The following is a 26,209-nucleotide window of genomic DNA, read 5'->3' as shown; positions in this document are numbered from 1 at the left end:
TATGATCTCACGTTATTTATACCCAGTGTGCAACTTTATACCTTGAAAACAGATTAGAAAGAGACCTAGCTAGTTCTTGTGGTCCCCAGCCATACCATGTGAAAATCTGGGGTGTCTGGAATTATAATGGCTTGATCCTAAAAGATAGTGAAACTTCTGGAGTTAGGTCTATGGAATGTAATTTAAGCAAACCATTGAAAGATTTATAGCTTCAGTTGGTTGAAAATTTAGGTTATTAATATTATCTGTCAGCCAGGAAGATTTATGTTTCAAGCAACCATCCCAGGAAATTTAATGCATGTTAATTTAGAACATTAGCTAATACCATACTTATGTATCCACAGGGCAGATTGACTACTTGGGTTGCATTGACTATGTAGAAGTAGTTTTTTGCTTTCTTTGGGAGGCTTTTGTAACCTGACACATCACATAGGTCAACAATATGTAAATGTTAACTACTGTCAGTCACAATGATATATTGTGTAATATAATCTAAAACTAAATTGCAAAGAAAGAAAAGTCATCCTTCTATTTAAGGCGTGCTTGTTAAGGAAAAAAGAGATTTTGACATTTTGATGCTTTCCTTTTGCAATGTAAGTTTTTATAGGCACCAATTAACTGACTTAGTGAAATGCAGTCATAAATGGTTTGTGTATTTGCATTAAGAGTACGAAATTCCTGAAGAGATGTTCGTGGTGCATGACAGCAAGGTTTAACAAGATTCAAACATTGTTTGAAATGTTGCCTTTACCCTGTATTTATTTGTGCTGTAGGGAAATAGGCACATGTGGAAGGCATCCTCTTCTGCACAGGAAGAGGGGAGTCTCTCTTCAGAGAGCTGCAAAACAAAATTTTGCTTTCCACAGTTACATTCAGCAGCATTAGTGACCAGTAATGTTTTCCCACAGTGTAACTTCTAAAAATCTGCCTTGCTGTTGAGGACTTCTGACTTGATAATAACATTAATTTAAAACTGAGTCCCCAAGACAGTATTTAAGAACAAAACTGTATTAAATCATGTCACCTGCCAAGAAATGAATCAAGTTCCTCAACCTTTTTTCTACCTCTTCTTGAACTTTTAATAAACCTACATTTGGGACAGGAGTTCACCCATGCATGATTTTGCTACTGTTTAGTTAGAGGAACATTTATAAAAGGACCCATAAATCTTGAGGCTTTAGACTATTTCTCTGTTGGTTGTGCATTGGTTTTTTATTTATTAATTTTTAAAAATTCTCATTATTGTGACTACATATGTCTGCTCTTGAATTAGAATTTAAGACATCAAGTTCTTTAAAGAAACAAAACACAAATACACCACTGTATGTTTTTACTTTTCTGCAGTAGATTTTAGTGGCCCCTTTGTGAAAAGGTAACGTCACAGTTTTTCTTGGCTATAAGAGTTTACAGCCTGAAAATGGCTTAGAAATAATAAATTTATGGAGCTTGTGGAGTGGTTCCTTCACCCCATGCTGAGCAGAAGTTAAGAGTTTTCAGGACACGGGATGTAGAAAGCAAGTAAGGACAGGACATGGATATGTTGTTGGAATCATCTCTTAGGTTTGCTGCCTGTGCAAGTTCTCCCCCAGATGTTTTGGTTTAAGACACTGCACCAGACAAACTTTATCTTTTGGAGTCCCAAGTGGGGTTCTGGTCATGTACAAGAAGTAATGTCCAGGCAGGATCTGCCCTGTGGAAAAAGTGCCATGAGAAATGCCCAGATGGTTCAGAGGATGTCACAGTGTGCCAAGGTACATTTCTGTGGGAGAAGGAAAGTGTGTTGAGGAATCAGTGAAAACTGTTCTGTGAATGTTGCTGTTTCCTCTTTCTCCAGTGCCATTCCTCATGTACCATGTGCACTCTCTCCCCCAGTCTCATGACTTCCAGGGGGCCTGGTTGCAGCTTCTCCCTTTACCAAATGAGGTATCCCAACAGGACAGCTGGGGCTTGGCATCCCCACACACTTTTCCCTGTGTCTGTCAGAGTAGGATGAGATTTTTTTTTCCCCCAAAAGTGCATAGCTTGCTGAATGAAGTTAGTAAGCATAAATCTCTAGGGTGCTCTTTAACTTTTATTTTCAGGGTCCCTAACACCACTTCTGGCATTTTACTCTGTTGCATTGTGTTTAGGAGCAAGCTTCTTGTTTCCCTGATGTCAGTGTATTTGGGATTAGGATCTCCTTTGATTCTAGTTCTGGGAAGAAATGAACCAACTTGATGGATGAGAATCAAGAGAGTATTTTCTTCCCAGTTGGTAGCTCAGCTACTTGCCAATATTGTTCTTCTTTAAAGCAGCCTACCACAAGTATCTAACTTTTACATTATTTTATGTTTCTTATTTGTCATGACGGATGGAAAGGATTGTGGTGGATGATGTGGTAGAGCATTCATACAAAAAGCCTAGCATAATATTATTAAATGTGCACATTTATACATTGCTCCTGAGTCCCTTGCTTTGCTGGGCATGCAGTGCCAGGTTGTAGGCTGAAGAACATTCAGTGTTCAATCCCCATATGACTTAAAAGGGTCATTGATGGAATATTTTCTTTCCATTTTTTTCACTGTGGAACAGCCTGAGACAGGGGTTGGTGGGGGATATGATATAAACTGCTCTGTAGAAGTTCATGGGCAGAGCAATAATAATGTTAGAAATCTAGTTTCTTGCTTTCCATTCCTCTGCCATTCCCTCTGTTTCTCTGAAAAGTGAACCTGTCCCTTCCAAATTCAGTCATCCTATGATATTTGCTGACAAGTTGTTCCTTTTCCTGCTTTTTGTGCTTCTGTGGTCTCTGGCTTCCTCAGGTTGCTTGTATGATATTTCATACTCTTACCTTACATTTAGTGATTTGTAATATTGCAAAATTTGTTGCGAAGGTATGGAAAGCTTTAATGGATCATGCCTTTCATTTTGACTCATAAATAGTTGCTTATTTAATTAAAATAAAGAATACAGGATGCATTGTTTAGGTGTGTTATTTAAATTTACATCACTTAATTTGGGCAAGAAGCTGAAAACTTCTGTAACCATGTAAGGAAATGTTGGCTGTGATTTTTTTTTGTCCTAACATTTTTTTTTCTTGCTTTGACCATGTAGTAGAGGAGTGGTTGGATGGCATTTCTTAGTATGTGCCAAGACACAAGCATAAAGTGAATTCTTCTGGACACATATCATACTTAGCTGTCTTCTGAATTGTAGTAGTGTTCTGAGTTTGTTGCTATAAACAAGTAAATGTTCTCTAAATGCAGGCTGGTAATTCCATGGTGAGCTGTTTGTTTAAAATGTTGACTTAACCCAAGCCTGCTAGAGGTCTTAGTTTGACTTTCAAGCTCAAACAGTGTGCAAGCTGTTTTCCATCTTCTTCCATGTTGTACCTCAGCCTTCTGAAGATGAAAGACATGATAGCTTAAGACTGCAAATTGTACCTAAGTCTCCAGCAGTTTGGAATGCTAATTGGTTGCTTGTTTATAAATAAAAATGTCCTTTTAGAGGTACTTTCCAAAGCTTTTGAGACCTGGGATTGAATCTGTGATTCTCAAATCTGTGATTCTCACTACCACTGTACATGTGGGGTGGTTGTGTTGAAGTTCAGCCATCAGGCAGTGTCATATTTGTCTGTAAGAGTTTTTATTTCAGAGGGGAAGAGCAAAAGAAAACTCCTCTTCCCATACTTTCACAGTGAATTTTGAACAGGAACCTGCTCAAGTCCCAGATTTAAAGCTGCTTTGCTCACTTCCCTTCTGTCTTCTTTACGTGAAATTTTCTAAAGAATGTGAGAGAAGCTTTGGACTGTGCCAAATCCTCAGTGTATATAAAGAAGCACAAAAGTATGTTTTGGGTGACTTCCTAATTTTCTTAATGCCTTTTATTAGTCTCTGTTCTGGAAACAGGATTTACCACTTAACAGGAATAAGACACAAACAGGTGGAGTAGGAGACAACCCCAAAGTTATAAGGAGGAGTAGGGTAGAAGGCAGCGCTGTGCCCAGCAGAGTAATTGGTGCAGTTGCAACAAGCAGCCACTTTATGGACTGTGAGAAAGTACTTTGAAGAATATGAATCAAAAAGGAAAAATAATCAATAAATAGGAAAAGTCTGGAAAGCCTTAAAGAGGGGAAGGAAGTGATTCTCCCAAATTAGAACCAAAGAATGGCCTGAGTTGGAGGGGATCTTAAAGATTATCTGTTTCTAACCCCCTGCCATGGGCAGGGACACCTTCCAGTAGACCAGGTTGCTCAGAGCCCCATCCCACCAGGCCCTGAACACTTCCAGGAATGGGACCTGTGCCAGTGCATCATCATCTTCACAGCAAAGAATGTCTTCCTAATATCTGATCTAAACCTGCTCTGTGAGTGTGAATCCATTCCCTTTTTGTCCTCACTCCAGGATAGTCTCTCTCCATCTTTCCTCTAGGCTCACTTCAGGTATTGGAAAGCCACAGTTTAGGTCACCCTGAAGCCTTCTCTTCTTCAGGCTGAACAATCCCAATTCTCTCAAGATATAGGGATATAGAGTCCAAAAGGCTTGCAAGTTGGTGAGAAGTGTACTCAGCTGTCAGCTGCTCATATTTTTGCAATATGGAGCTTTGGACACTAATATTCAATCAGAGGCATGCAGGAGTATTAAATCCCTAATTTTTGCAATATTTAGGAGTACTTTGAACCTTATGACTTCAAATATTGATAAGTAGTAAATTTCATATTCTTTATTCTATTGGAGGAAACATGGCAATGCATGCAGGTAGGACCATAAATGCCATAGCTCTGTGTTTCTCTTTGATTTGAGTTATTAACATGAATCAAATGTTAACCCTAATAATACTCAGTCTACCCTATTAAAACTGTCTCCTTAAATCACCAAAATTGTTTATAAAGTGAAGTAAGAACATAAATCTAATTTTTCATGTTGGTAGAGGCAAACTATTCCAAATAATATACTTTATGACATAGGGCTATATTTTTGCTTTTTATTATTAGAACAGTAATGATGTATTCACTATTTAAAATTGCTCTCTGCTTGTTACACAGAATGAAGGTGGATATGGTCTTGGCTTTGTGGCTTTAAAGAAAAAATGAAATAAATAAGTAAATGTCAAACTGAAGTGCATAAAAGGCTGCAGATGACTAAATGAGGAAAATGAGTGTTGTGCTGTGCTAATACAGATAAATTTTCAACTCATGCAAGATCATGTTTTAGCTAAATGCCAGTACCTAAAGGAATTTGTTTAGGAGCTCTGTAGGAATGCATGCTTTTCTTTTCCCTTGCCAAGAGTTGCTTTTCAAGCTGTCCTAGTAGATATATTTAGTTTTTGGGTTTCTTCCTTCTGTCGTGCCTTCCCTCTGTCTTTCCAAGCTTAACCTTTTAAAATTCAATGTGAAGCTGTCTGCCTGTTCATGGTCTTATGCAAACTTTATAAAGGTGATGCATATTAAAAATGCACAGTTCCTGTGGACTATTTTTGCCTTTTTCTTGTTTTTTTGTTCTCAGTGCTGAAAACAAATACAAAATTGGAAGTCAAAGAGAACCAAATGTTTTCATTAATCTATTAGTGAAACAGCTGGTTTTAGTTCCCGATGCTTACAAACTTGCAAGAATCCACCAAGAGCCTGTCTGAAGCTCTCTGCAGCAGCTTCTTGGGTCATCTTGTACCTAGACTCAGAAGCAGTGTTTTCCTACTCTCTAACTGTTATTGGTGTCAGTAACTTTATTAATTTAGGACTCTGCTGGTGGCATTTAATGACCTGTGTTTCATGCCTGGCATTTATAGGTTTAATATACTGACTAATTTATGTTCTTGCAGCACTAATTCTGTTTATATTCTTCATCACTGTTCTTGAATGTTAAGAATTAATTCTTTATTCAGTCAACCTAAATTTTGGCAAGGTCCTTATGTTTGATAATCCTAATTTTAAGGGGGGAAAAAGGGATAAAGCAGAGTGTTTTAAGGGAAACCCAGGCAACTTAGATTCAGAAATTGTTTTTGAACTGAATGCAAGTAAACATTACTCATAAAAGTGAATGTTTTAGAATCTTACATTATAGAAGCTACAGCTCTACCTAGTTCTCTCTGGTATGACTGAAAATACATCATAACCACCTATAGCAGGGGAAAGCCACAATGTCTTGTATTCATTATTCAGTATTGTTAGTGTGAATACCTTAAACTGAGACTAGATTTTTGTTCTGTTCTGACAGAATACAAGGCAGTAAGAATACTGTTTATGTTTATGTCCATACTGTCTGTTTATGTTCATGGCAATTTGAATTGGTATAACTTAGCTTGGCTCAGTTAGGTTTCCAGATGACAGCTTTTAAATTGTTTAAATGAACTGAGAAAAAAAGAAGCCACAAACCCACCTTGTAGAGTGTTTTTCTTTCATGCATAAGTTGTGCATACTTTAGTCAATTGTAAAGGTATTTGATCAAGGACAGTAGATGTGAAGTGTCCACCTTTTAGATGCAGCCTGTTTTCTTGCACTGGGACTCTTACCCCTTCAGTGTAGCTGAAGCCAAGTGGGTAAGAGGTGAGGTGCTGCTCCATGCAGTGTGTTTGGAAAGCAAATCTGTTGGGAGCTTTAGGCTAGGGCCAGTGTGTGGCACTTGGGCCAGGGACAGTCTCAGCTTTGTCTCTTGGTGGCTGCAGAAGAGCAGCTTCTGCCTCATGGGCCTCTTACCCTGGGTGCAGGGAGCCTTGACAGTTGGCTCAGCAAACTAGAAAGTGTTTTGCTTTTCCTCTTTTTGGGCTCCGGGGTGGTTGGTCTTGGGAGATCCCTGCTGGGCTTAGGTGAGCTCCTTTTTATCTCCTTACCTCAGGAAGAGCTGCAGGTTCCTCATTGAGATACTTCAGGCACTAAAACAGTTGGTTTCAGGCACTTGTTTACACTTACACTGGGAAATGATCTTTTTAAATGAAGGTAGAAGTTTCCATAAGTTGATTAAGTTTCCTTAAGTTGGTTTAGCTGACTATAGGAGAGCTACAGCATGACACTGTCCTGTCCTGTGTCCATTAGTGGTGTTGGCAGCACATAAACTGTGAGGGTTCTGCTGTATCTCACAACAGCCATGCACATTGTAAGCTTTTCTGGCAAGAAGTTTAACAACTAAACATCTTGCATAAGAAATTTTGAATAGTTCAAGGTTGAAGAAGAAAAGAGCAAATTGGACAATCCTCTTAATTACTCTCAGGAGATTGCACAGATGGGTTTGTTCATGTCAGTCAGAGAGCATGGAATTATGATCAGTAGACTTCTGAATTTAAGAAACTGAATTTTTGTGAAAAACCTGTTGGATTGAAAGACAGGCAAAAATGCTAAACTTGAGTACAGTTTTCTGTACATAATTTGTGTGTTTGTATTATGAAATTGGCCTGCTCAGCTGCTTGGCATTTTGATGGCACTTGGATTAGTTATGGAGAGAATTCAGCCTTTGGACATTATATTTCAGCAGCTGGTTTATTTTGTACATAAAACATTGCTATGTTTTGCTTGCTGAAGAGCCCACCAGTGGAATTCTGTTACATCATGAGACATAACTTCAATTAGTATCAGCTTCTAGACTGACACTTGAATTAAATATTAACATTTTCTATGCTTTGAGTAAGTAAACAAAGGACTCTGTTTTAATCTCCCTTCTCTGCAAGGATGGATAAAAGGGGAACACGTATTTTGAACAGCAAAATAGGAAAAAAGTTTGTCTCAGTTGTCTGCCTTGATTCAGCAAAGTCGGAGAGGTCTTTTTTTGGCTGATGTTTTGGATACTTTTTAAATCTAAAAAGAAATGTCCCAATGGAAGCCTCTTTGTTTTGTTGGGGATGCTGTATACTGTGGGGTGTGGGAAAAGGTTAGACTCTTATGGGCTCTTTCACAAGGAGAATCAGGAACATTGGCAGTATTTTATTTTTATTTTCCTACCAATATGTTCTAAATTGCTGGAATAAGTGCAGAGCCTCTTCACAATTTGTGTTTCACTTATTTGGCCCTTTGGTGTTGAAAACCTATTAAACTGATGTGATCTGTGACATAAGTCTTTACATGGGTAGGACAAGTTCTGGGATCAAAGTCTATTGCTGGGGTAAGCAAACTCTGCCTTTCCAAAACAAAAAGCTAAGATATGTGATGAAGTTGGAGGAGAGTTAATTATAGATTATAAACCAAATAAAATACAAATAGGAGGGCAGATCTTTCTTGTGCTTTTCTGATGAGCATGTTTAAGGTACTTCAGACCTTTCTTCCTACCCTGCCTTCATCAGAATGCTCTTCTGTAACGTAGTGATTTTTAGTTAAGATGCTTTTTGTCTGTACAGAAAAGCAGTGCTGCAGTTCCACAAGTTCTGAGGCCTCCAGTTCTCAGCCCAATGCATTGGACTTTACTGTTTGCAGCCCAGAGTCATCTTGCTCTTGTACTCTCTTGGCTCCAGGCACTGTGGAGTTCTTTGTGGGTGTGCCTGCTTTCATGTCCTAGACAGACAGACACCTGTCTATTCACATGTCCATAAAATGGCAAAGTTGTTATCAGTCCCTTACCTGCAAAGTTGTATAACCCAATTTCCTTACTCTAATGTGCATCCTTCAGATCTTGTAGGAATGGGAAGAGAGGACAGAATGCAAAATGTTCAGCTAATGCAAGTGGAATTAGGTTCACGTGCAGAGATGTACTCTCTGTGCACTTAGGAGTAGATGATAGAGGGCCTACAAGATAAATTTTAGATGGCCAAACAGTGTTTCGTGTTATTTTGAAAACTGACAGTTATACAATTCATAAAATTCTTGTTGTAAAATGTAATTTGCCTATTATGTAAAATTATTGTTCCTTTTATGTGATTAAGTGCAGAGTTGTTTTTTTATTACGCTGTTTTCTTGGCAAAAGTAATTGTCTTCTGGTGAAAATATGTTTAGCAATACTCTGCCTTCTGAAACAAAACTTAACACTGCATGTGTTTGACACTTCATTTGTTTTGCTAAGGCTTATTTGGAAGAGTTTTGTATTGTTTATAGAAGTGCTTAAAGGTTTTCTTAATTTTTTTCTTTTCAGTCATTATTTAACCTACTGGAGTTTCGAAGACTAGTTTTGAATTTCAATCCTCCTGCAAATGCTCAAGATTTACCCCGAAACCAAAAGGTAAAAGGAGAAGCTGATTTTCTCTCATGGCTGATGAGGGCATTTCTGTCTTGTACTTGAATTTAGCTTGAATCTGTAGCTCATATCAGCGTGGGTTTTAGAGGTGCCAGTTAACAGTTCTCTGAGCTTCCTGCTGTGGATCTTACATAAATGGCATCAGCCTGGCAGCAGAGTATGGGGCAGGGTGCTGAGAGAGGCAGAGCATTTCTCATGTGAGTGTAGCTTGTCTTAGCAAATTCATTTTATTCCAGTTCCCTCCCACTCATGATCTGACGTTGAGCTTTCATTCATTAGCTTGTCTCTTCTGGCTTTTTCAGGAGGTGATATAAGTTTAAATTTTCTCATGCTTACCCTGGTACTCATAAGGACTGGGGAGGGGAAGGCCTTAGCTTAGGTTTTGTGTGGCTTCAGACTGGCAAGGGGGAATGGTCATGGAGTGGGGGACAAGACAGATCAGTTTTTCTTCCTTCATGGGCCTCCTTTGAGGACAAATGCTGTGGGGGCCCTGTGGTTTCTATGCTATGAAATGGGAAGGAAAAACTGGAAAAGGAAGTGGCTGTATGAAGATGCTTTGTTGCCTGATTTTTAGCAGGGACTTATAGAGCAATGAATTTTTGCATACCCAGAAATTAGAATGATTTAGGTTGAAAAGAACCTTAAAGATTAACTTCTTCCAACCCCTGTGCCATGGACAGGTGCACCTTCCACTAGTTTAGGTTGCTCAGAACTCCATCCAAGCTGGCCTTGAACATTCCCAGGGATGGGGCATCCCCAGCTTCTCTGGACAACCTGTGCCAGGGTCTCACCACCCTCACAGTAAATTAGAGTACTGCCTGTTGCCCCTTTCTGTCAGCTTTAAACAAGCAAGTGTGTTGTCAGCCTGTTCTTAGTTGTTTGTCCCTTCAGGATTCTCTGGAATGTTCACTATCAAAAGTAAGAGCTGTAATTAGAGAAGCAAAAGAAAAAAAAAAGAGAAGACAGTGTCCATTTTCTAAACCTCTGGGTATGTTCCATAAAAGGGAAGTTGAATGTCCAGTCAGGCCTGGGTAATTTCTCTCCTGCCCTACCCCCTTCTTTCCTCTCCACATTCAAAGTGCAGGGTCACTTTTTTTGGTTGGAAAGCATGTTTGCATTAGGTCATAAGATGGTGTAAAAAGAAAACATGGGTAGTGTTCCCAACACAAGGTAGGGATGGGGCAGTGTATTTTAATGAGAAAGATTAGTCATGCTTTACAAATAGTTGCACTAAATTTTTTTATTTATATTTTTAGATTGACTTTCTACTCAGCATTTAATTTTTCATCGTGTAATTTGTTTTAGTAATATTCTTCAGTACTCAGAAATTCTGTGTTCATTTTTCAGCATGGAAAAAGCAATTGCCATCTGCAAAGTGGTATGAAATAGCTGATAACAAGCTGTTGGCTTCATAAACGTCTTGCCCAAGCATTGACACTTGCAGCCAAATGCCTTTAGCTGTTCCAAAGTGCTTTCTTTTAGAAATTCTGACCATGACAGGCAATAAGTTCGTGAGAAATGGTGTGACACCAGGCAAGTACATGGATTTGGGCAGAAACCTTGCTAGAAAGAATCTCTGGCAGTAGTTTGTGTCCTCTCCTTTGTTAACTTACATTCCAGAAGGAAGTAACATTATGACTTGATGTACTGCTCTGTCTTATCTACAGCTGAAAATGGATTGAGGAGAATTTAGGATAAGGGATCGCTGCACTAGTTGGAATTTAGATGAACAGAAGACATGAGCATGCATGCCCCCAAATATGGTGCCTTTATTTCTTTGTAAGTGAAGGCAATTAGAGGCAAATTGATTCAGAGTTGTAATATAAGTTACCAGTTGACAGTAGAAAAAAAAAAGTAAAGCCCTGGAATTTACTTCTGACGGCTTACTTATTTTAAAACTATTTTGCCTCAGTTTTGGTTTTGGTTTTTTTTTTAATTTCAATATTAACTACCATATGTGACTGACATTCTCCAGGATCAAATTTCCTTGCTAATAAAGGATATGTTTTAATAATCCCAAATTTTGAATACTTGGGTTTACATCCTGTTGTTCTTCCAGTTGGTAGGAATTACAGTTTAATGGTGGGGTCATGACAATCTCTTGATTTAGAATTAAAGCATGTGGTTGTACTTCAGGGAATATTACAGAGCAGGATGTTTGTTTTTTTCCCATCAATATATTGAATCCAAATGCTATGAATAATTTGGCATGTAAACTTTTTGATCCAGAAGCCATTGGTATAAATTTTTACTTCAAAAAACCCCCAAACAAACAACAGCCCCACCCTATTTGTCTCAACTAATTGGGCTTTGATTTTCTGGATTTGGGCATACACTTAAAATCTTTGATTTGATCTTCCTTTTTTTAATTTGAAAATAATTTGTCTTCTTGGTTTCTTTCTATAGAACAAATGCAGTTCTCTGTAGTTACTGCAGCTTCTTTGCTGTTCCAGTTCTCTTGGCTCTTGCTGTCACATGAACAGATCTTTTTCCTGTACACACTGAGACCAGCTAAATATTTGGCCTCAGTGATATCTTTAGGAAACATTTTATTATCAGAGAAAAGGGGTTACTACACTCCAGGTTAGCACATCCTTCCACCTGTTCTGATATTATTGTAATAATACCATTATCTCACTCTCCTGGCAAGCTGATTTGCCATAGTGAGTGTTTGCTATGTATTAAATATGCAGACTGCTTTAAAAGCATTTATAATAATAAGTTATTCTGACATGTATTAAGGAATAATTTATGCAGGAAGATAGGTGATAAAATGGAGAATGTTTTAGATTATGAAATTTCCATGCAGTGCTTAGTTAAAAACTTATTTTGTGTTGGTGCATGTACAGGATGCTTTAGAGGTGAGGACTGTATGCTCTGCTGTGTTCACTTTATCAGTTCTTTGTTTTGATGTGCAAGTCCTTTTGTGGAACTCAGTACCTTATCTTAGGGATTGACCCACCTTATTTTGAAGATTTTAGGGTTAGTTCTGGTCAAGGGTCATGTCTATTGCATTAAATTGAGCTTTTTCAAAAGCAGCAAGGATTTCCCTAGTTTTGGAGAACTTTAGTAGCCTTTGTAGATATTTGTTTTGAGTAATTCTACTTCCATTGATAGGCAGTTGTTCAAGCTAACTTTGGCTAAAACTCTGCCAAAGTTGTAGTGTAAATTTGAGTAATGCAGTAATGAACTATGTACTTTATAATAATGCCTATGTACTTCAGATTGAATAAAAATAGTATTCTGTGGTTAATAATTTATTTTATGCATGTGAACTATCAGTGATATTGAAGCATCTTTATAAAATGTATCTAAAAATTGAAATTCCATTTGTTTTAATAGAAAACTTTAGGAAAACAGCAAGAAAAATACAACTTTTGCAGTTTGTTTCCTTCTTTTGTTGTTATATTATGCTTTAAGTATATCTAAATGGGAGACTGATTTTGTTCTTAAATTAGGATGATTTGATGCTGAATTAGAGTGGCACTTGAAGTGCAGCCTTTTCTGTGAGCAGTGTTAGTAACTGGCAGGTATTTTGCAAGGTGAACTAGAAGAGCAAGTTAAAATCAGAGATTTACATGGCTAGAAGTATTTCCTAGGTATTATGTGGAACACATGGAATTCACTGTGCACTTTTGCAATCTGAAGTAAACCATATTTTACATATAAAAAGCTTTATGCCTCCTGGAGTGACTAAACAAGTCTGCTGTCTGATGAGCATATGAAATAGTTTGTCATCAAGTAATTCCAGTTTGACCAGTATCAGACATCTGTGGTGCCTTTGAATGATACTTTGTTCTAGACACAAGTGGATATTTCATGGGGTTTAATTTCACAAGTATTTGCCAACTATCTACTCAGGAGTAGATACCCAATCTCTGCAGCATTGGTAACCTGTGATTTAATCTATGGTATTTGTATTTCAGTTTATTTGTTTTTCATCATGCAGGCAGAAAGTATTTCTTCTCTTCTGGAAAGCAGCAAAAGAATGCCATAGTCACATGAACTGTACTTCAAAGCTGGGTAGGAGCAAGAGCAGGCTATTTTACTTGTGTCAAGAGAAATAATAAAGGTTAATTTAGACCTTAGAAGTTTAGTCTTCAGGAAAAGAATAAGCTTAAAAAAGGTGCTGAGTAGTGTGTAGGCTCACAAGAAATTCTTCTAGAGGTACAGAGGAATACTAATTTCAATAAAATAATGCATATTGTTGCAGGGTGTTACTTAAGGCTTTGTAAGTCTCCAGAGAAACATTTCTGTGCTAAATGCATCTCTGCTTGTCCAGTTGTCAATGCAGGCCCTCTTCAAGACAAACAGTATCATCTAGATATGATTTCAGGGAACCTTTCATTTCTGAAATGGAATTTTCTTCTCAGAAAACCGCATTATTTTGTAACATTGACAAGTAAAAGGCATGCAGCATTACCTTGGTAGTACTGCAAGTAACCTTATATGTTGTTATGACTCAGATTATTGGGTAACATTTCTGTTCAGTGGATTTCTGTTACCACTTTGTTAAATATTTTTATTCTTCACATACAGGAACATAGGAATCTGCCTTTCATGCGTGAATTGAGGTACCTGTTTGCACTTCTAGTTGGTTCAAAGAGAAAATATGTTGATCCATCAAGAGCAGTTGAAATCCTTAAAGATGCTTTTAAATCAAATGATTCCCAACAGGTAAATTCCATGTATTTTCAATCAATTTTGTGCATGTTTTTATATAGCCATATTATACCACTTTCATGTAATAGGAAATACTTACTGTAGACAACAGAATTTCAAAATGTCTGCAGAAAAGCAGCTTCTAATTATCACAGTCTTTGAACTTATGTGGTTTCTGGTTACATTTATTAGAAAGATTAAAAAAAATTCCATACAACAGGACTATTTTATTCAATATGCTTTCTTTCTATTATTTTAGAAATGGACTAATAGTTAAACATTCTTGCTTTTAGGATTTAGTTTAGCTTCTAAGTCTGGGAGGTTTTGAAGGAGAAATACTATTCTGATCTAACAGTACACCCAGGGCTGTACTGTTAATGTACAATGCCTTTATACTGTTTGTTTGGATACTGGTTTGGCTGATCTAAATATTAATATTCAGGATTATTACTCAAATCTTAATGTGCATATTCTGCTTTTTTTTTTGAGAAATATCCTATTTCTTCAGATGCTTTGTTTCCTAACATAAGGTTATGTGGCTGAGGTGTTTAATTCCAATAGCACACAGAATTTAGTGCTTGATGAAAGTAATATTAGTCACCACTTGCTAGATACCAAAGGGCTTGAACAATGGGATTCAAGAGATGCCTTTGGACTAGCGTGGTGTGAAAGCTGAGCCCAAGTAACAAGGATCACAGGACAGTGTCACTGCTGAGGAACACCAGAGCCACTCATAAAAAAAACAATCATGGCATAGTCTTCGACATTGTGTGGTTCTGGAACACTGGTGGAGGGGGAAGGGAATTCTGCTAAACTGCTCTTGTAAGGTGACACTTTGTTGTGTTCTGTTGCAAATGTGTACTGATCACTTTATTTTTTAACAGCAAGATGTTAGTGAATTTACACACAAATTATTAGATTGGCTAGAAGATGCCTTCCAAATTAAAGCTGAAGAAGAGAGGTAAGATTTTTTTCTTAGCTCTGCATGTTGAACGTTTTAGATGAGAGAAAAGCAAACCAAATGACCAAAAATGCAATCTCCGTATGGCTGAAAAAAATTTGACTCTGTAACTTATTTTAGTTCAGGTGTGATTTTTTCCATACATATCAATACTTTCGAGTTTTTTCCACAAATTGTCTTTTTTCACCCTCTTACTTCATATTAGAAATCTAGCTCCATGAAGTCCAGAGTATATAAAGAGTAAAATAGAGCGGTGTTTTGTAGGCAGTCAATTAGGCTTTTTTTATTTTAATGCCATTTTGCTTTTTGATCCTGTAGTTAAAGTACTTCAAAACCTTGCTCCTCTTTCTCATCTCAGAAGAAAATACACATTGTTTGTATTAGTGAGCATCTGGAAACTCTTTTGAACACATGATTTTTTCTATAATGTTTTAAGAAACAGTTTTTACAAGGGTTTTGTACAGTTTAAACTGTATTATTATTTAATCTGGTTTGCATAGATTGTCTTAAAATGAACCACTTCTGAAAATTAGTTTTCAGAATATAGTTTTCCCTGCAAATATTTGAATCATTGTTATCGTCATTAGAGGAAAGTACAAAAATAAATTAACAGTAAAATGGGCATCATTTCTATAATGAATTCAGAAGTTTTTAAACTTCTGCCATTCATTCTGAACTCTGAATTTGAGAAGAATTCATAGTTTTATAAATCAAAGATTGTAGCTTTGACTTGGATTTTTTTGCACTAACACAGCTTCTGTTCTTTTAGGGATGGAGAGAAACCAAAGAACCCAATGGTGGAGTTGTTTTATGGACGATTTCTAGCAGTAGGTGTACTTGAAGGTATGCAGCAGAACTTACTTGGACTTCTCTGGTCATGTCTGATCTGTGCTTGTCCAAGCACAAGGGTGACTGATGCATTTTTAGGATTTTAGCTGCTTCTGCAGAAGCAGATATGGAGAACACACATATATAAATTTGTCTGTGACAAATGGTTGGTGAGGTATGAGACTGAGGAGAAATGCAGTGAGCTGCAGGGATCCACAAAAACTGTTTTCATAACCTTCAGGAGCTGAGTGTATGTTCTCAGTGCAGCCGGAGTTGGGGTGAGAGGGAAGTTAGGGAGTTAGTGCTGAGGGAAGATGCTTGGAAGAAATTACTGGGGCACTGTTACCACTTACCAGAATGCAAGATACTGTGTTTCACTGAGCTGTTCTCTCATGCTCCCTCTGATTCATTTAATGCAATTTAAACCTTCAGTTACAGCATTTCCTTATGCACAATGTCTCATATGGAAAGCTCACCCTCCTACAAGTGCAGTTTGTTGGAAAACAAGTCAGTAGAAACCTGCTCAAGGGCAGTGTTGGAGAGAGTGCTGAGGAGGAAGACACTGTACAACAAGCTTCCCTTTACCTTGTTTTTGTGCAATTAGTAGATCTACAGAATTGTACTGTTCTCTATTTCCAAAAGGCTATGAAAGTATTTTTGAGTCATTTTAATGTTGGTGATTCTGCCTCCCATCCAAGTGAATGACTTTTGCATTTGAATGAAGCAGGTGTAGTCTTTTAAGTGGCTTCCAGGTTATTCTGTGACCTTGAACATGTTTCTATTGAGTTGTTGTCAGATTTCAGAACCATTCTGCAGATTTCTTGCTAGTAGCATTCTTGCTTCTTTATATTTAGCTACTTTCATCCCTTTTATTCTCATTTTAACAGAGGAGATTTGTAAAAATCAAACAAATGAAAAGAAACTAGGGGATGCAAGACTTGTTACTGACTTTAGGTTGAAATAAATTGAATTTCTAGGTTGAAATCGCTTGTCCTCCATATTTGTCCTCAGTTTTGCACTTACATCTTTATACAGTGTTACCAAATTATAATCTTGTTTTCAGGACAGAAATGAATGTTCTCTTTTGTGGCTTATTTTTGCAAAATATACTTATACAAAGGGCTCTTTCATACCAGCAATTCCACTGACTTTGCTGATACAATATACATTTGTATTATGAAGCTCCTATTTGCAGGGGAGGACTTTGATTTATATGTGTAAAACTTCCCATATGTCTGTGGTACCAAGTAACTTTCAGTTTTGCTTATTACCAAAAGATGCTAAAAAATATAAATGTGGGCTGAAGAGGAAAATACAGTAATTTTCAATATCGCTTGAGCAACGTTTTTGAATAAATTGTCTTTTAACATATCATTAAATTCAATAAGAAAATGTGGATGTTGTTTAGTAGACTAGATCAATTGACCTAGGATAGATAGGGGTTTTTTCAAGGTAAATTTTTTGTTCTAAAACATTAACTGTTTAATTTTTCATGTGAAGGTAAAAAGTTTGAAAACACAGAAATGTTTGGCCAGTATCCACTACAGGTTAATGGCTTTAAAGATCTGCATGAGTGCCTAGAAGCTGCAATGATTGAAGGGGAAATTGAATCTCTCCATTCAGAAAACTCTGCAAAGTCTGGTCAGGAGGTAAGTGCTCCTGTGCACTTCTCTTGGGATGTTATTGTATTTTTATTTGTCTTTGGGTTTCATGTCTGGTTTTTATGGTTCATGGCACCTGCTGTATAGATGGGAATCCCCTTTGCCTGTAAAGGCTGAGCTACTTTCTCTTTGCACAGCTGTTCATGTTTCATCACAGTTATATTAAAGATGTGAAATCTTGGAGGTTTTTTCCTACTTATGTAAAAGGTTCAGGTGTAATTTCTTCCTTGATGTCAATCTTCTGCAGTAATGCAATCTTGCTTCCTTTAATGTCAAAGTACACATGGGGTTAAATTGTGAAGCCTAGTGACATACACTGAAATCATCCTCCAGTCTGAAGTTCTGGTACCAGTTCTGTGTTTTACAACAAATGTTTTATGGCATCTCTTCTACAATGAGCATATTTCCTGAAATGTAATTTGAAGAAAACAAAATCTCATTAATTTCTTGGTGCAATCCCAAGTTTAGTTTTTCCATGCTCTTGTTGTACCTACTACAAGAGCATAACTGTTCATCTTCTGAACTAAAGGTTGTCTTGCAGTTATAACCTGTGTGTATTCATGCATAAAATACCAGTTCTGTTATAAATGCTTGACTAGAAATGTCAGATTTGGGTGTTGTGGGTTTGTTTTGGTTTTGAGACTTTTTTTAACTTGTAATATTGGGAAACTGGGAAACAGCAGGATAGTGATGTACAGATCTATACTGTTAAACTTGAAGTTCTGTGAAATTGTCAGCTTTGCTTCTTAGCATGTGGAAATAGAAGTGAAATAGTCATATGACAGATTGACAATGGTGGAAAAGCAAGAGAAGTAATGTGTTAAGTCCTACTCTAGAAAAACCATTGCTTCATTATTACTAGGGCCAATTGTTTATGTTTCACTGAAATAATCCATAGTGATCTTGCTTCATTTAGTAAGAAGCAACAATATGTGTTTAAAGCAATAATATGTGTTTAAATATAATGCCTGAAAGATGTCACAGTGCATTGGAAGGTTTGGAAGTACTAAAGGACTCTGAATTTCTTGTAGCTTTAACATGGTCTGTCTCAACTGAACAAAGACTTCAAGAAACTTTTGTCTGAGTTAATTGATATCAAAGCTTAAAGAGAATAATAATGTGGTACTCAAAGATCCTCAAAGTAACATTCTGGGTTTTTTTCCTTTTTCCTACCATTGACTGTAGTGGGGTATTTAGCTTGATTGCTATTAGTATTAGTATTAATATTAGTATTGTTATCATGATACCTAAAAGCCTCAGTTACAGAGCAGGGTGTCAGCTAGTGAGCTAATGTAGGAACAGAAAAAGGAGATATTCTCTGTCCTGAGGAACTTAAATCCTGTTTCAAGAGAATTTTAGCCATGAGCACTGGAAGAAAATGCTGTTTGCCAGTTATCATATGAAAAGACTATTCAAGACATTTGGCTGGATAGGAGAACTTGTAGTGAGCCCTGAGTCAAATGCCACATCTGGGCTATGGCACTGATGACAAATATGTCAAAGGTGTCTGCAGCAATCAGAAAAACTTCAGGTGGTGGTTAGACACCCAAAACTTATTTAAATGGGTAGACTGTGGTTGTTATGTGTGAGAATGGAGAGGGGAAAAAAAAAGATCATACTTCACTGCTGGAACTGGAGCTGGATTTGTATTGTAATTGAGAAACAATGTATGTAAAAAAAGAAATGAGGACTATGGATAGACCTCTGCTGAGTAGTCAGACAAATGGGGTAAGATGATGATAGCAGAAGATAGTAAGATGATTAAAGACATGAGTAGGAACTTTAAGCTGTTAGTACGCAGGAAATGTCAAAAACTCACTGATCCTGTTTCAGAGGGGATTGTTAGGAGCTTTGAATGTTGCTAGGTGAATGAAAGGATCAGGAAGTTGAGTCTGAGAGAACTATAGCAGGAAGAGCACTTGATAACAGTGTAAACAACCTTTTCAATATCATTGAGGAGTTAAGGGAACAGGACTGTTGGCAAGGCAGGTAGGCTCAAGCATGAGCTGACTTCTGCATGAGCAAAATAAATGTGAGTGGAATAAGTATTTCTGCCTCCTCTGCTGGAACACAGATAGCAAAGCTCTTATACAGCACGAGCAACAAATACTCTGTGTTTACATTGAAGGGAGAGGGTGGTAGCATTGGAAAACTTATGCTGACCCACCCTAAAACCAATTTCTGTCATAGCTGTGTCAGTCTGCAGGTACTGTGTCATTATTATTGGATTTCTGCTATTGAAAGGCATTAATTTTGGGGATTTCTGTTTCTTCATCCAGCACTGGTTCACAGAGCTTCCTCCTGTCTTAACTTTTGAGCTATCAAGATTTGAGTTTAATCAGGCTTTGGGGAGACCAGAGAAGATACACAACAAATTAGAATTTCCTCCAATTTTGTATCTAGACAGGTACGGTATAATATTATCAACAAAATTCTAGTGTGGATATAAAATAAATCTTGTAAGTTTGTTAAAGTTGATGATGTATTTTATGCTCACTTGAATCATAGTAAATTTATGTTCTATTTATACAAGTTAGAGTTTTCATGGGTTTCATCTGTTTCAGAAAATACACATAGATCACAATTTAAGACATACTGCTGCTTTGTGTCAAAAACCTGTTTCTACTTTCATTTATTGCTTGGTACTTGTGTACACAGGCAAAATACTCTGAAAAATCAGACCCGCCATTTATGGGTCCCTTTGGGAAACAGGGTGACAAGTTAGATATTTAGTGGTGTTGCAGATACTCTTCAGACATGCAGTCAGTTCTCAGCATGAGTGCATGCAGTTTCTCTGTAGAGCAGAAATACCAGGATGGCTTTCAGTAAAGTTATTTGTGAACCTAAATAATGAAACAGGAGTGTTGCTCTGGGATTGCCACTTAAACTGCTTAACTTAGAATCTCTCTAATAGTGGCTTTCTAATGCATGTTTGTCATCCACAGTATCAACAGAGCTTTTGACACTGGGGAAAAAGCATCTTCTGAAAGTTGTGGAAGGGAAGGCTCATTTTCTTCTCACTTCTCTTTTAGTGCTGAGTATGTTGTAGGTTCTAGAGCGTTGTCAGTTTTTATTAGTATTGAACTGCATGGCTGATGGAGACAGACCTCAGTTTCACTGGTGGGATACTATGGGCTGACACTACTTTCTAAATTTTGTGTTTTACAGGTATATGCACAAAAACAGAGAAATAACAAGAATTAAACGAGATGAAATCAAGAGACTCAAAGAGTACCTCACAGTTTTACAGCAGAGATTAGAACGGTACTATAGATAACTGTGTAAATGCAAATAGTATTATGGGCTACATAGAATAACTCTTTGCAATTATACACTTTGTGTATAGTTATTTACCTGAGATTTCCTTTTTGTATCTCTTTTTTTACCCTTTCTTTGGAAGCTGTGTATAAGTGTTGTAATTCTGATTCATAAAACATGCTAGGAAAGATTTGCTTTAATTAATTGCAGTCAATCAGAAAAAAAAATATAATTTTTTTTTTTCTTTTTAAATTTTCTTTTTTTTTTTTTTGTGTGTGTCTGTAAGTCACGGCATTAATACGTTTTGTGGTTAACAGATATTTAAGCTATGGTTCTGGTCCTAAACGATTCCCCTTGGTAGATGTCCTGCAGTATGCCCTGGAGTTTGCCTCCAGCAAGCCGGTGTGCACGTCCCCCGTGGATGACCTGGGTGCCAGTGCCCCCGCCAGCGGCACACAGCCACCACAGCTCCCCCCCAGGTAAGGGCTGCCTCCTGCTCCCCAGGCAGAGACCAGAGCCAACCAGCCTCTGGGGGAGAGGGAGCACGTTCAGCCGCTTTGTGCACCACACCAATAAAACTAACAATCTCTAGGGGGGGTAGCATAAAGTTTCTGCTCTTTTCTTTCAGCACGGCAGGTTTAAATCAATAAAAATGTTAATGACCTGGGTTTGTCTCATGCACTTAACAAAATGTCTTCACAAGGAGATTACCATTTTCAAGCACAGCCCAATTCCATCTGCAATTCTAAATAGACTGAAGATGCTGGTGAGGTCATTGATTCCCATGTCTATTGTTTAAGAATTTGAATTGGGCAGTGTGTATGTGCTGCATAGCATCAAGGTTTCTGGTGTGCAATTTATCTGTTATTTTTTGCCTGGGAACTAAGCTCCTTTTCTGCCATGCAGTTTGCATATCTTACCAAATTTGTCAGGAACCTAAATAATCTGACTTCTTAAATGCAGAATAGCTAAAGTACCAGAGAGATCAATGTCCAATAATGTTTTTCTCCCTGTTTAAGTTAGTAACTCAGTGTAGGGGATTGAGTGTATGCTCAGTCAGTTTGCAGATTTAGTGGCTAAGGACTGGGGGGGTGCTGGTCCACAGTGACTGAACATGAGCCAGCTGTGCCCAGGTGGCCAATGGCACCTGGCCTGGATCAGCAGTGGTGTGGCAATAGGACCAGGACAGTGTCTGTGCCCTGTGCTGGGCACTGCTGAGGTCACACCTCAATCCTGTACTCAGTTTTGGGCTCTTCACTGCAAGAAAAACATTGAGGTGCTGGAGTGTATCCAGAGAAGGGCCATGGAGCTGGGGAATGGTCTGGAGCACAAGTGTGATGAGGGGGAGCTGAGGGAGCTGGGGGGACTCAGCCTGGAGAAAAGGAGGCTCAGGGGAGAGCTTATCACTCTGTACAACCCCCTGACAGGAGGGTGTAGCCAGGTGGGAACCAGCCTCTTCTCCCAGGTAACAAGTGACAGGACACAAGGAAACAGCCTCAAGTTGCCCTAGAGGAGGTTTAGATTGGATTTAAGAAGTATTTGTTCACAGAGGGCATTGTCAAATATTGGAACAGGCTTCCCAGGGCAGTGGTGGAATCATCACTGGAGGTATTTAAAGTAAGTGTAGATGTGGCACTGAGGGACATGGTTTAGTGGTGGACTTGGCAGTACTGGATTAACAGTTGGACATCATCATCTTAGAAGTTTTCTCCAACCTAAATAATTCTTTGGTAATAGAGTACAATTTTGGGTAAGTGGACATTTAACAGTTTGTAACATAGCTTTGTATGCTGTATTTGTACAGTAGGGTTCTATCTTCTGGGTCAGTCAAGGCTGTTAAATTTGTCATTCAGAGAAGTGAAGTACATGAATCTAACAAGGTTTTAAAAAGATGTCCGGTGCCTTACTGGTATAATGCCAGCAGAAATTTGATGATTGATAGGAAGACAAACTTTTAAAAGTTACCATTGCTTGCATGAAATATTTTTTCAAAAGTAATAAACTGGTCAAACTCCTGTACAGGAAGTTTGTTCTGTAGAAATGTAAGTCTTGTGGCTTTTTTGTCCATCTGTAGAAACACCACAGCATGTTATATGGAGTGACATTTTCAGCTCTTAACATTCTCAGAACTTTCTAAACTCCTGAAGAATACAAGTTACTCAGGCTGTATCATGATACTGTAGACAAAGTGAAAATTCAGTGGCATGCAAGAAAGATCTTCACATTCCTCTTATGCAGTGTAATTATATAGAGGTGATCTTGTTGATGGGAAGAGAAAAATCTTTAACAAGTCTTCATTTTTATTACCCTGCTGCTCTTGCAGAATTCTCCTAAGGTGGCTGCTTTGCAGTTTGTGTTAGAGTGGTTTGGAAGAAATTTAGAGGGGTTGGTAGTGCATTTCCAGTGTGGCATAAATATCAGAGGTCCCTTCATTATTGCTGCTCATCTAACATAAGTTGTAGGTAGGATGTTGGAAAAAGTCTGCTAGGCGTAAGACACATGAAGGAAGTTATTAAACTGAGCATTTGTGCTTATTGGATTTTATGGTCATGGGCCATAAGACAAACTACTGTGATTTCCCTCTCTGCCACTTGGCTGTAAATGTTTCAAATCACAGTTATTTACATGTATGACATGATTTGAAGTTGTTCAGTAGTGTTTCAAATATACCAAACTTTGTTGTTGTGCTAACATGTAATGCACCACAAAGCTTTCAGAATTTTAATACTAATTCCGTATTGCTATTGTAGTTATGTGTTCTGGATTGCAATTTAGGAAATCATTACCTTTAAAATGCCCATTTTCAAATTAAAAGCTTATTTTTATGGTGTAACTTTTAGTCTGTCTACATGATGATTCAATTTTTTATATTTCATGTTTTGAATGAATGCAGCACAATAGAGCAACAGGGGCCTTCATCATCAGATGTCCCAAGCACATCTCCTGTACAGAGATCAGTAATACATAAACCATTCACACAATCACGGATTCCCCCTGACCTGCCCATGCATCCAGCACCAAGGCACATCACAGAGGAGGAGCTGTCTGTCCTGGAGGGCTGTTTGCACCGCTGGAGGACTGAAGTTGAGAATGACACAAGAGGTAATGCCACACATTGAGGAGTGCATTTGCTGTAGGAAAAGATTTGTGCACATGGGGGAAATCTTTCATCCCAGGAGGTTTAGCATTTGGCTTGTAGATAGATGTGTGAAATGCACCCCTGTTTGGGTTTTCATGAGATAAAGATGTAGTCATGTGCAATTATACAGCCTTGTGGAAGAGAGGTTCTTTCTTCTTTGTCTTTCAGATTTACAAGAAAGTATATCTCGAATACATCGGACAATTGAGTTGATGTACTCTGACAAAACAATGGTCCAGGTAAGTACAGTTTTGGCATAACAGAAAATAATCTTTTTGGCACTTTTTAAAAATTCTTAGATGTTTGAAAACAGAGCAAGTTTTATGTAGTGTTTTGAGAAATTTCATGGCAAAGTCATAATGGGTTTTGTAAGCCCTTTAGTTGTGCACAGTCAAATGAAAGACAGCATTACAGTATTTTACAGATGGCATGCTTAAATTCAGGCAACTATGACGAAAAGCCCAAATATCTTCTACCTCTGATCCCCATTTTTTACCTGAATGCAGATTTGCACAACAAAATTTTCTTGACCTGATTTGCCCATTATTACTCAGTAACCTTATGGCTTTAAGGTGGTGAAGTATTAGACACAGGAAAGTACTATTTACTTTGCTGCTTAGTGCCACTGTGTATTGCAACTTCCATGCTAATACAATGAAATTCTGATTTTGATTTGTAGTTAATTCCAGTGAGTGGTTTTGTTGCTATTGGCTTGGTTTTTGTTTGGATTTTTTTTTGTTTTTTTTAACTTTGTCTAGATTTTGTATCACTCACAACTTTGATTATTAGTCTAAGCTGTCTTCTAGCAAATTCTTATTCTGTGTAATATGATCAGTGTTTTTAGAACGTTTTGCTGTGGAATTGTTGATCCTCTGCTGTTTCTTATGTTCACATACTCATCTTCTCTCACTCTGAGTGCTTTTAAGGTTAAGGATTGCTCCCTCTGTTACTTTCTGTTAGTAAAAAGAACTGTTTTCATTCCAAGTAAGATCTGTTCAGCTTACAGTTTTTCTTGAGGTATGTTTTCATTTTGTACATGGCTCCTAATAGTTACTGGCAGCTGAATTCTGATGTTAAGAATTTCAGGCAGATTTGCCTAGATGACTTTCTTTAAGCTTGCTACTAGCAGGCACTTTTTTTCCTTAATACTTCTAAGAAGAAGGCCACAGGCTACATGTCATCTAACAGTAAAAATAATTAATTTGGTAACTTGCATCTGAATAATCTACCTGTGTTGGCTTAGGTGTTGCAGGAAGAAATACCTTGGGATAGCAAAGATACTAGTCAGCTGTCATTACAAAAGAAAAAAGAGATTACTCAGTAAAACACAAAGTAGGTGCTGAACCCATTTGAAATCACAGGCTGGGAGGGAAGCTGCCCTTCTGCAGCTCACCTGGTTTGTCTCTGTTGCTGTTTTGGCACAATAGGAAGGAGGCAAATATGCAGAGCTGTCTGCTTTTCCCTGCTTCCTCTGTCTCTGGGTGATTTGATAGCTGGGTATTGCCCCATTCCCTGGGAACAGTTTCCCTCTGCAAAATACAACTGCAGGATTGCAGTCTTGAAGTCAAGTTCTATGCACACAAAACTAGGCACCTTTTTAAGACAAACATACCCTAGGAGGCATCCTGCAAATATTATATTTATGAACTATTTGATAAGCTCTTTGTTTTCTCCTTTTGTCCTTTTGGGTTCTAAGGAGATAGAGTAGTCCATAAAACCTTTGTCAAATTGTCATATGAGATACATTCCTGAAATCTTTATTGTTTCATTCTCCTGAATGAATGTTTTATCAGCTGCTTATTTATTTCCTTTCTTCTGTGAACTTGCTGTTGGGAAAGAGACACAACTTTTTTTTTCTGTGGGAATTTATCTTGGATGTAGTAGCTTTGACATATCTGTTCTCTAGCTACATGTGATGGGGTTGGTGAAACTCTATTCCTGATTTGCAAGTAGTAAGTGTAAACTGAGAAATTTAATGCCACCCATGTTTGTGTTGCCTTGTGCTATTAATTACTGTTGATATAATGGCTTATCACAAGAGATGCCTGTTGGCACTGAACTCACCTGTCCCCTGGTCACAGACCTCTGTGGGGAACCTTCCTGAAAGCTCAGTGTAGGTGACTGACAGCTACTTCTCCTGGCTTGCAGGAAAGGGTGGGGACACTCAAGCTGACTCAGTTTGCATGGTTTTAAGTAAAACTATTTAAATTCAATGGGGATTTTTAGTTCCTGATTTTAGGGTATGATAATTTTGTTTTGACAAAGTCTAAAGAGACCCTTTTTTATTAAATCAGGATCTGCATACATTTTTGTGCATATGCAGAGGCTTGCAGTCATGTTAAGGAGGCTTTCACACTGGTTTAATAACAGATGTTAAAAACCCCCTAGCATTCAGATTTAAGGACTTGTCAGGATTTCTTCTTGTGTTTGGAAGATTTAGAGTGTGGTCTGGTCTCTGGAAAGACAGGCTGTTTGATTCCAGCTGCTGTGCAGTCACTCTGTTTTACAGTTCAAGGGGAGTTGGAAAATCTCCAGCACTTGCATATAGCCTGGAAGAGAATGATCAGGTTAA

The 26,209-nt window shown here is 37.8% G+C and overlaps 1 protein-coding gene across 2 annotated transcripts in view; it reads left to right on the top strand.

Annotated features, from left to right (window-relative positions):
- USP25 (ubiquitin specific peptidase 25) overlaps nt 1–26,209 on the top strand; it is an 88,737-nt gene that overhangs the window by 40,454 nt on the left and 22,074 nt on the right. For both annotated transcript variants that reach the window (XM_036381714.2, XM_036381721.2), the window contains exons 6-15: nt 9,027–9,113; nt 13,668–13,805; nt 14,675–14,751; nt 15,521–15,594; nt 17,080–17,228; nt 19,520–19,647; nt 20,409–20,504; nt 20,816–20,977; nt 23,392–23,600; nt 23,806–23,876. In XM_036381714.2, the coding sequence (XP_036237607.1) occupies nt 9,027–9,113; nt 13,668–13,805; nt 14,675–14,751; nt 15,521–15,594; nt 17,080–17,228; nt 19,520–19,647; nt 20,409–20,504; nt 20,816–20,977; nt 23,392–23,600; nt 23,806–23,876 (1,191 nt within the window). The remainder of the gene's footprint in view (nt 1–9,026; nt 9,114–13,667; nt 13,806–14,674; nt 14,752–15,520; nt 15,595–17,079; nt 17,229–19,519; nt 19,648–20,408; nt 20,505–20,815; nt 20,978–23,391; nt 23,601–23,805; nt 23,877–26,209) is intronic.

Source organism: Molothrus ater, chromosome 2, assembly GCF_012460135.2.
Source record: "Molothrus ater isolate BHLD 08-10-18 breed brown headed cowbird chromosome 2, BPBGC_Mater_1.1, whole genome shotgun sequence".
Classification (NCBI taxonomy): domain Eukaryota; kingdom Metazoa; phylum Chordata; class Aves; order Passeriformes; family Icteridae; genus Molothrus; species Molothrus ater.
This window is presented reverse-complemented; position numbering and strand designations above follow the sequence as displayed.